The 10,106-nt window shown below is 56.6% G+C and overlaps 1 protein-coding gene across 5 annotated transcripts in view; it reads left to right on the top strand.

The window, feature by feature from the left end:
* RAI1 (retinoic acid induced 1) overlaps window positions 1-9,631 on the top strand; it is a 120,385-nt gene extending 110,754 nt beyond the window's left edge. For all 5 annotated transcript variants that reach the window (XM_079133768.1, XM_079133766.1, XM_079133767.1 and 2 more), the window contains 3 exons: window positions 3,358-3,451; window positions 7,602-7,651; window positions 8,145-9,631. In XM_079133768.1, the coding sequence (XP_078989894.1) occupies window positions 3,358-3,451; window positions 7,602-7,651; window positions 8,145-8,159 (159 nt within the window). In that variant the 3' untranslated portion in view covers window positions 8,160-9,631. The remainder of the gene's footprint in view (window positions 1-3,357; window positions 3,452-7,601; window positions 7,652-8,144) is intronic.
* Window positions 9,632-10,106: the final 475 nt, after the last annotated feature.

The raw sequence follows: 10,106 nt of genomic DNA on the forward strand, positions 1-10,106 counted from the left end.
TGTGGACGCATCCCTGGCCTGTGCTCCCTCATCCCCAGGGTGGGCGCCCGTGCCCACAACAGAGGGAGGGGCTGTGGGGTGCAGCAAGGCAATGCCTTGTCACCTTTAGGGTGGCACCCAACTCATACCAAGGGCTCTGTGTTTGTATTGATAGGACTAGGAGCTGCAGAGTGACGTCCTGCTTCCAGTGGCCACCACCAAGTACCACAGGCCACTAGCTGCTCCCTCAGGTCCCTTCTGCTGAGGGCATGTGGCCTCTTTCCAGTGAGTGCACAGGCAGGTGGCTGCCAAGGTGACTCCAGCCTGGCTGTCTTGTCCCCAAGCAGAGGAGGGCTGCACTCTCCCCATGGAGACTGGGCCCCTGCCCCCCTCACACACTCAAGGCTCCATGTCGCCCCGTCAGGTTCCTGTGAAATGACCCTCGCTGGTGCTCTGCCTCGGGCCGTGGAATGTCCCCAGGGACACACACCATGTCATGCAGCCCCTGCCCCAGCCTGCCTCCTCCACCTCTGCCTTCCTGCAGTTTGCTGCCGGAGGCGCCAGGGGCCTGTGAGGCATGAGTTTCCTGCATCTGAGCAATTCGGCCAGCCTGGTAGCCTTTGCCCCTCACCCCGTCTGTGCTCCCCTCTGCTCCCCTGCCTCCTTATTGCCACCTGCTCTCCGTAGCACACCCCTACACCCACAGCTGGCCGGGGCACTATCTGGCCAAACCACACCCCTGGGGCCACTGCGGATGCTGCTCACACCTCTGTTTCCCAGGCTCCTGGCCCCGCACTGCCCGTGGGGATGATGGCAACCTCTGTGCCTGATGTCCTGTCTGCCTCACTGAGGAAGGCCCGACCTGATAAGATGTGGCTGCCCTAGGCCCTGGCCTGCACACCGGGGGTGACCCAGGGGCCCTGGGTCTTCCCCCTTCCCTCAGTGATACTTGCACTCCCTCCTGCTTTCTCTTTCGTCACTGGCTTCTCTGTGGCCACTTTAAAATAAGTTCAGTTCTCTCCCATCATTACAATACAATACCCCTGCCCTGGGGCGGCCACCCTGCCCCTGCCATCCACATCGCCCACACTGGCCTTTGGAGTGCTGCTGTTCCCATTCATGGCCCCCAGGTACACAATTTTGAGGTCCAGGTCTGAGATCTGGTCATCTGTGTCCCCTGGCCGGCCCTGGTGAGGAGGGATAGGTGTGAGAGTGGGTGAAGCCCCTCACCTGTCCCAGCCTCTTCCTGTGCCTTTGGTGTCTCAGCTCACTGACCTGCACACAAAGAAGGTCCTGCTGCACTGAGGGGGCAGCATGTGTCAGGGATCGGGTCCCCCACTGTCACACAATAGGCTGGTCTAGTCCACCCACCCTGTCCCCATGGGCTCCCCCTATTCCAGAGTTGGCCTGGTAGCCTCTGCCCTGGGAGTGGCCCTGGAGGGCCTGATGAGAAGCACACTTTCTGCAGGTGTTTGCTGCTCACCCAAGCTGTCTCCTTGCCAGAGATGCTCCTGGGCCCTGCTGAGGGCTGGCAGCCGGCATGCTCCCCAGAGCCTCGGGGCTCATCACAGCACATCTCCACGCAGGACAGTCCCTGGGCAACACCCTGGAAAGATGGGCAGGCTCACCGTTCAGCCCACCCTTTCTTCCCACCACACTCCGTTGGAGTCAAACTGGTCATGATTCAAATTACAGCTCTGCCAAGGGCTCCAGGAAGCCATTTGCCCTGGGAACCCTAGAATGCTGAGCCCCATTAGCAGAATTGTAAGGTTATGCAGATCCCCAGGTGTGCAACCTGGCCCAGTGTGCAGCTAAGTCCCCGGCCCACTGATTACACCTGCCCGTACACTGGCGTCCCTTTTGCTCTCTGGAGAACAGAACTGTGAGCTGCTGGACACCCCTCCTCCACACCATCCTGGGTCCCCATCCCCTCCAGATGAGGCCTGGCCCTGGGATGCCAGGATGGAGAGGCAGGTCACAGAGCTGAGCCCGTGTTGTCTGGCAGGGCAGTGTTGCTTAGGCCCCAGGGTGGGCCACACCTGCGGGGGTAGCTGGGGTCAGAAGCACCTGATGTCCCCTGCTTCTTCATGTCTAAAGTGGCTGATCGAACGCCTGCCTCCAGGGTTGCCAGGGACCTCAGTGGAAGCCATCAGCCGGAGGAACCCTATGGTGACCTTTTAAACTTCATGACATCACAACGGCCACTAAGGATGAAAGTCTCCATCTGGCCCGGGGTCCCCACTTATGCTCATCACCCCTGTCTGGGTCAGGAATTGGGGAGACACTGGGCCCCAGTTCCACAGGAAGCCATCTCAGATGAGACAGGAAAGAGGCCATAGCCCTGCACCTGCTCCTGGCTTCCCTCAGGAGGGCTGGGAATGAAACCTGTCCCTGCCCTGTTCAGTCAGGGGTCGTGATCACGAGCCTGCGTCCCGACTGGACTGGGGTTCAAGGGCTCATTCTGAAGCAGTGTGCAGGCAGGGGGCCTCTACTCATTGGTTAACTAGAGAAAATGTGGACTAGGCTTCCAGCCCGGCCTGCCAGGAAACACGCTGCACTTGTTTCAGGGGCTGGGCGGGTGGGCACGGCCCCACCCTGCTCTCTGCTTCCCTTCTGCGCCTCAATCCCCCACGTGGATCGTGATGGCTGATTCAGGAATATGGGTGACCTTGGACCCGTCACTTCCCTCCCCAGGCCTTGCGGTTTTCCTCCATTCTTCCAGGGCCTTTCTGGACACTGTTATCCTCCCCTGGCTGCAGGGCAGCTGGGCCAGGCAGGGGACAACCCCAAGCTCAGCAGAAGACATTTCTGGGAACTGGAAGGGACCAGGTGCACTCTGGGCAGCACCAGGTTTACATTAAATCAGCATCTCAAGGTGGCATGTTGTCTCCAGGTCTGCAGCCTGGTCCATCCTGGTGGGGGTGGACTGTCTTCCCTGGGCAGGACTGACTGGTCCTGCCACTGGTGCTCCTGCTGCCACCAGAGAGCGTGCAGAGCAGTGCTTATCGCCTTCGCTCTTGCCTGTCAGGGGCGCTTTGTTGTCACCACCTGTATAGTTAATGAATGCCACCCACCTCGAGGGCTGTTAGGAGCCAGCAGACAAAGAGACTCTGCCAGCCTGTAGGAAGCACTTGGCAAATGCTGGCTGGTACCCATGGCCATAGTGGTGACGAGTTCACAGGCCCAAGAAACCCCCCCCCCCCCCCGGCAGCATGCCAGCCCAGGGGCGCCAGAGAACCAGCCCGTGTGGGCGTTTGCACCCCAGACCTGAGCCTCATTCGGGCTGATTTCCAGGGTGGTTTTAGAGGAAGCGGGTGGGGACTGTGCGGGGCCTTCCTGGGGAGCAGAAGGACTCACGGCCTTGTCTCTCTCTATCAGACATGTTCCAGCTGCCAGGAAGCCGGGGCCACCATCGGATGCTCCTACAAAGGATGCGTCCACTCCTACCATTACCCGTGTGCCAGCGATGCGGGTAAGAGCCAACCGTGGGAACAGGGAGGCCCAGAGGCCATCCAAGCAGTGCAAGGGGACCCTGGGCACAGCTCCTCCAACCAGGCTCCTCGTGCCCCTTGGGTTCCCTCTTCTTCCCGAGCAGTTCTTCATCTCCTCATCTTTCTCTCTAGACCACAACTGGGCAACACGCCTGATAGAGGGCTGCCCTGAGCACCAAGGAAAGACGGGCATAAATTAGAATCAGGAGAGCTCTTTGAAGAGCTGCCATGGCAAGGGGTAGCGGGTCTCAGAAAGAAGGGTGTTGGGGCTGGGCCTTTAAAGAGTGGATGGGAACACAGTGAGCAGAGAAAAAAGGAGAGCTTATCTACAACAGTAAAAATCGAGGAGCTGGGGGAGGAGGTTCAAACAGACTGCGGCTAAATGACCTCCTGTTGGCCATAGGGAACCCTCGTGAAGGTTTTAAGCAAGACAGTGGGGTTCTGAGGCAGGCCTAGCCTCCTCTGCAGCCTCTACCCCAATTCCCTACTTTTATTCATTTGTTCCATGGGCACTTATTAAGCACCTACAGTTGCCAGGCACATAGGGACAGATTACATGGATGAGAGAGAGCTGGGAACTCCAAACCTCATCAACTACATGGGGCATCTGAGGCTCAGAGAGATCCCTTATTTCAGCTAAAGAAAGTAGTTGTTTACTGTGTAGTGTCCATCCCGGGGAACAGCAATATCGTAAGGGTTCTTAAGATCGACTTTGGCCTGGTGGCATTATTCAGTTTGGTTTGGTTTGGGGCTTTTGTTTGTTTATTTATTTATTTATTTTTGAGATGGGTCTAGCTAAGTTGCTGAGGCTGGCCTCTAACCTGCAATCCTCCTGCCTCAGCCTTCCAAGTCTCTGGAATTACTGGTGTGTGCCACCACACCCAGCTGGCATTTTTGAATGTGCAGTCTTGGGCAATCCACAGATGCCTCTGCATTTGGTTGCCCCATCTGTAAAATGAAGATTTTAATAGTCTGTTTGTTTCAGAGCTGTTTGAAACAGAGTGAAATAATGAGCACTGCCCAGGAAATGTAGCATCAGTCCTGTTTTGGGCCCAGACCCATGACCTTTGTCCCTCTCGCTCTGCATCCCTCCTGGCTCTGGCCTGGAAAGAGGAGAGATGACTATGACCCTGCCTGGAAGTGGGCAGAGCCCAGGCACCTGGGGCTCATGTCACCCAGTAGACCCTCTCACTGCCCTTCCTCCTAACAGCATACAAGGTGACTGCAGCCTGTATCCTGCCTGCCTGCTGGGTCCCTACCAGCATCAGCCCTAGCCAACCCACCTCCCAGAGCATGCACAGGACTTTAGCGACAATTTCTTGGCACAGGGCCAAGCTGACAGTGCCCAGCAGGAGGGGGCTTGCTGGAGCTAGGTGACAGGTGGGGGCTCTTGGTGGCTTACCCTCTTGCTCTGAGACAGATTAAAACATGGATTCAATCCACATTACCCAGCCATTTACCCAGGTACATGCCCATACCCCCATAACAGCCCCCATGAGCCCCATACCTCCTACAGTGATTAACTGAGCACCGTCTGCCTGGCAGGCCCCAAGTCAGTCCCTTGGATGAGCTTACTCCTGGCACCATAGCATGACCGTGGCAGAAGCAGAGTGTGGTGGCCCAACTTTCTTGCTCCATGTCCTGTGCTCTTTCTCCTACCCCAGAACTGTCCAGCCTCCCCAGGGGCTCACCTTGGAGTAGGGCAGATAGGAGAACCATAGTTTCTGCCCACAGTAATACAGACCAGATAAGGAAGAGAGTGTGTACTTGGAAGAGGTTCCTCCTGTGTGAGGGAGGGAAACCAGGAAGACTTCCAGGAAGAGGTGACATTTAAGCCAGGCCTCAAAAAATCAAGAGAGGCGGGACTTGTATACCAGGCTTTGAGTAATAGAACATATGTTTCAAATGAAATCTTAGGACGATTCCCCACAAAACAGGAATCTGTAGAGAATGAAGCAGGATAGTGGCTGAGAAAAAAGGATACTGACATGATCAGGGACGATGAACTACTGCAATAGTCCAAGCAAGAAAAGGTGACCTGGTACAGTAGGCTATGCTGACACAGAATCCATAGGACTTGATGTAAGAGATGAGGGAGAGGGAGGTATCAGTCCTGATGTCCAGCTTCCCCATGTGCGGGGAGAAACCAGTCTGAGCAGGATGCACATAAGGATGACTGCTACTTAGCTACTGACCCTGGCAGGCTCTGCTGGGGCAGGATGCTCTAGGGAGGCCCCAGCTGCTGGGCCAGCACCTTTATGCTCCACATGTTCCATGTGATCTTTGGTGTATTCTGTTGGCCAAAGCAAGTCCCAAGTGCAGTCTAGATTCTGAGGGTGGGGAAAAGCATGCCACCTCTCCATGGGATGAGCTGCAGAGTCACGCTGCAAAGGACCTGGGAATGGGGAGGGAGATCAGGACTACGTTGGCAATGCATCTGCCTCACACAGCAGCTCCACTTTGGACAGGTCACATTTGAGCCATTTGTAGATATCCAAAAGGAGCTGTCCCAGCTGGGCTCAGGATGGAGACTCACTGGCCATCAGCAGGTAAGGGCTCATTAGAGCCCTGGAGGGGATAGTGTGTGGGGAGGTGCCACCTATGAAGAGCTGGCAGAGGAGGAGGAGGGGACCTGGGAAACAGCCTCAGCAGCCAGAAAAGGTGAAGGAGAACAGGGCTCTGAGAAGCAGGGAGGGCTGGTGGTGGTTGGGGATAAGGGAACAGTCTGCCAAGTGGGGGTCAGCAGGGGCTCTCCAGGTGCTGCGTCAGGCTCTCAGACTGCAGGTACCCAGGCTGCCAGCTGGTACCCTGCCTCGCTACCCTGGCCCACTATCCCACTCCCTCCCATCCTTATTAAGGACGCTCTCTTTGGAGACCAGCACTGACTCCTAAGAGTAGGCAGAGGCCGTTCACCATAGTGTCCTGTCCAAACCTTCCAACGCTCAGCCTGCCCCAGGGCCATCTGGTCATCCAGGTCTGAGACACCAGGAGAGGTGTTGCCACCTGGCCCTTCCTAGCAACTCCCCTCCCACACCTGGCATGGGTGATGCTGGAAGCCCTGATGTAGAAGTGGCCTCCTAATCTTGGCTTCTGGTGACCCAGGTACTTGACCCAAGTGCCTATAGCTGATCAGAGTGTTACTGTGTGGACAACAGGTGAGCCTGGACTTCTAGCCCATGCTCTTTGGAAAATCTCCTTCCATCCCAGAACCAGAAGGGAAAGTTCTGGCAAGGGTTGGGTGGGAAAAGTGGGGAGAGAGCCTTAGAAGGGCCTGCAGCCCTGCCCCCTTTCTGCCCTACCTCCTGGCACCACCCTGTCATGGTGCCACCTCCAGTGTAAACTGGAAGAATGTGCTGGGGAGGGTGCTCTGGCCAGTGAGGCTGAGAGGAGAGACGAGCCTAGAAGCACTTGGGGGTGATGGGTGGGGGTGCTCAGGGAAAAGCCAGTGTCTCCACAGATGGCAGCAGGCAGGGACGGAGGACTTGTGGAGACATGGGCACAGTCTGGCAAAGCTGGGCATAAGGACAGGCCAAGTTCTGCTGTCCTCTGCCTTGTCTGTAGTTGGCAGTGTTCACTAAAACCCCATGTTCTCCACATTCTCACCTCTCCGTCCCCACAGGAACAAGCCCCTGCATCCTGAGTACCTACTGTATGCCATACATGTGGGGATATTTATACTCTCTCTTCACCAATCCCCATGATGGACATGCAGTAGGTGACACAATGCCCATTCTACAGATGTGGAAACCAAGGCTGAGTAGCTAATGCTCAAGACCACCCCTGTCATCACCAAGCCACCATGAGTATTTCCTGGGCTCTCTTCTAGGGGCTGGGCACACATCTCTGGGGAGTGGTGGAGGGCAGCTTCTGCTTTAGTCAAGAAGTCCAGGAGCCAGCCATGTAGAAACAGGGTGGGGGAAAGAGTTCCAGGTGGAGAAGGTGAGGTGAGGTGAGGACAAAGAACAAAGCAGGAAGCAACAAGGGGCCCCAGCCCATTCTGGTGATGAAGTTGTGACTGGAGAATTTAAGCAGGACGCGGGTCACTCTTTGAGTGCTCCTGCAAGCTAGGGCCTGGCCACTGGCAGCAGATCCCCACCCTGTCTCACCACTCAAACTTCTCTTTGGTTCCAGGTTGTGTATTCATCGAAGAGAACTTTTCTTTGAAATGTCCCAAACATAAGGTAGGTGATCACAAGGAGCCCCACTCCTTCACTTCACATGGCCTTTACAAGGCCCCCTGACCTGCAGACCCTCAAGAGACCCAACCCCCACCAAGTCTAGCCAGGATCCAGCCCAGCTTCCTCTCACCTGTCGCAGGTAATAAACTAGCCTTGGGGCAGGTCAGCACAGGTTGGTCGGAAAGAAGGCTTTGTCAACCAGGCAGGTCCTTAGGGAGGGGCCCGCCAGGGGACATCCCCAGGAAAGATAAGGGGCAAAGAGAGGGCAGGCAGGGTCACAGGTCTGGACAGAGGGCACTCAGGTGAAAGTGGTCAGAAGAAAGGCAAAGCCAAGTGGGGATTCCCGCGGCCTTCCGTAGAGACCCTCGCCGGACCCTTCCGGCGCCAGGGCGGGGTCCCATCGAGGGAGGGGCCTGCGGCTCGGAAGGAATTTGCCCCTTGCTCATGTCCCCAGCCAACAATAACGAACTGGCGGGCGTCCGCTCTTATTTTGCAGAGGCTGCCGTTGTAATCCACCGCAACGGCTGGAGAAGCCGCCGGAGCCGACTGACGCCCGCCTCCGAAGAAGAGAAGCAGCCTGCGCAGCCCTGGGGCCTTTGAGCTGCTCCCAGCGCGCGTCCAGAGCCGATCCTTGATCCGGGTCCCGGATCTTGGATCTGGCCGCCCAGGGCTCAGACTCGCGGCCCCGGGTTAGGAAGAAAACCTGTTCCGGAGCCGCCTGCTCCCGGAACCGGACGGCACAGGGCAATTTTGCCCACACCCTTGGGGCCAGCCTTGGAGAGGGGAGCCCGCGGAGCGGCCAGACTTCTCGGCCCACCCAGCCTCCGGCGTGGGTGGGAGACGGCTTTGGGCTGGGGACACTTCCCCCTCCCGGAAGTTCCAAGACGACGTGGCACACATTCCTCGTGGGTGCTGCCACCACCGCAGACGGTCGTGGCCTGCAGCTGGGCGCCCTGGGATCGGGAGAGGAGATCCAGACGACCCTGGAAGGGGCCGAGAGCGGCTCCTGGCTCCATGGACGAGGCAGGGGAAGCCGGAACCTTTCTGGAGGGGGCCCGGCCAGCGGGGGAGGGGGCAAGAGGCTTCGAAACAAACCAGTCGGAATGCGTCCAAACGCCCTTCCCACCCATCCTTTGCCAAAGCTTTCGTGCGGTTCCGGCAAAGCCGGGGTAGTCGGGGGCCTATGCTCAGGGGATGTGGGCTTCCCGGGTGTGGGCGGGACTGGGGCATCTTCTGTTCGTCCCCTTTCCAATCCTCCACCCCACCCCTGGAGCCCAACAAGAACGCAACAAGAAAGGAGATTCGATCAGAGCACGAGCGTACCTCCGGCGGATGCGCGAGTGTCCCTGTGCACCACCACCCGTCTTCAGGGACCGCAGCGCCCACTTGATACGGGAGCAGGGACAGCGCTAGATTCGTGTACAAAACCTGTGTACCCCTCTATATATATGTTACATAGAATGTATATATGTTGGGAACATGCTCGCTTCTCCTGTGTGTCGCCGCCGTGCGTCGTGTGCCCTGCAGCAGAGCCCTAACTGGGCCCTTGCCGAATAGGGGGGTCTACCGCGATGCCCCTTCCCCAAGCAGCCACCACCGGCCCGGGCCAGTCCCTGCCAGTCCGTCCGCCTGTCTGTCCGTGTCCTCACCTCAGCTCTGTCCACGCTTCAATAGGCCTGACGCAGCCCCAGCCAGGGGCTGCCCTAGCAACTTCCTGTACATATGACTGTAAAATGGTAAACGTGTGTATTATATCTGGCCTCGTTATATAGTGTATATATATGTATACATATACATATATATAATATATATGAAGACTGTAAATGTTAAGACGACTAGTGTTCTTATTAGTATATTGCTTCACACTGAAGATTGTGTGTATCGAGCTGTTTCTAAAAGATGTTTATTTTCCTTAAGAGTAAAAAAACAGTCATTGCATTCAGAAAAAAAAAAAGTCAATAAAGATACAAGATTGTTTTGGAAGTCTGCAGCCCATGGATTCTGACCAGATTCTGCTGGGATTAGGGACCAGACATTAGGCGTTGGTGGTGGGGGTGGGAATGGAGGGAAGGGCTCCAGGGCAAGAATGGGTATCAGGGATTCAGCCCATTTCTGTAGAACAGAAGACTCACCCTCAGATCGCCTCACTTGCCTATGTGACCTCAGGTCCTGATTGATACAGGGTTTCTCCAGGTGTGTAGGAAAGTGACCAGAGGACAGGTAGAAGGAGTCGGGGGAGGTGAGACACTCCAGGACATACTGGGAAACCCAAGTTATAGCTCCTGTCAACAGGCCTTTGAGGAGTCTTTCCAAGTCATTCTGGGACCTAGTGGGAGCCAGGAGGTGAGAAGGGATAACTGAACCCATCAGGGCCCCAACCATTAATACAGCCTAACCTGTGACCCAGAGATCAGTGGGACAGGTCAGAGGGACAGAAGGGGTAAATACTGTCCATGGG

This window comes from Sciurus vulgaris (genome assembly GCF_902686455.1).
Source record: "Sciurus vulgaris genome assembly, chromosome: 3".
Lineage (NCBI taxonomy): Eukaryota > Metazoa > Chordata > Mammalia > Rodentia > Sciuridae > Sciurus > Sciurus vulgaris.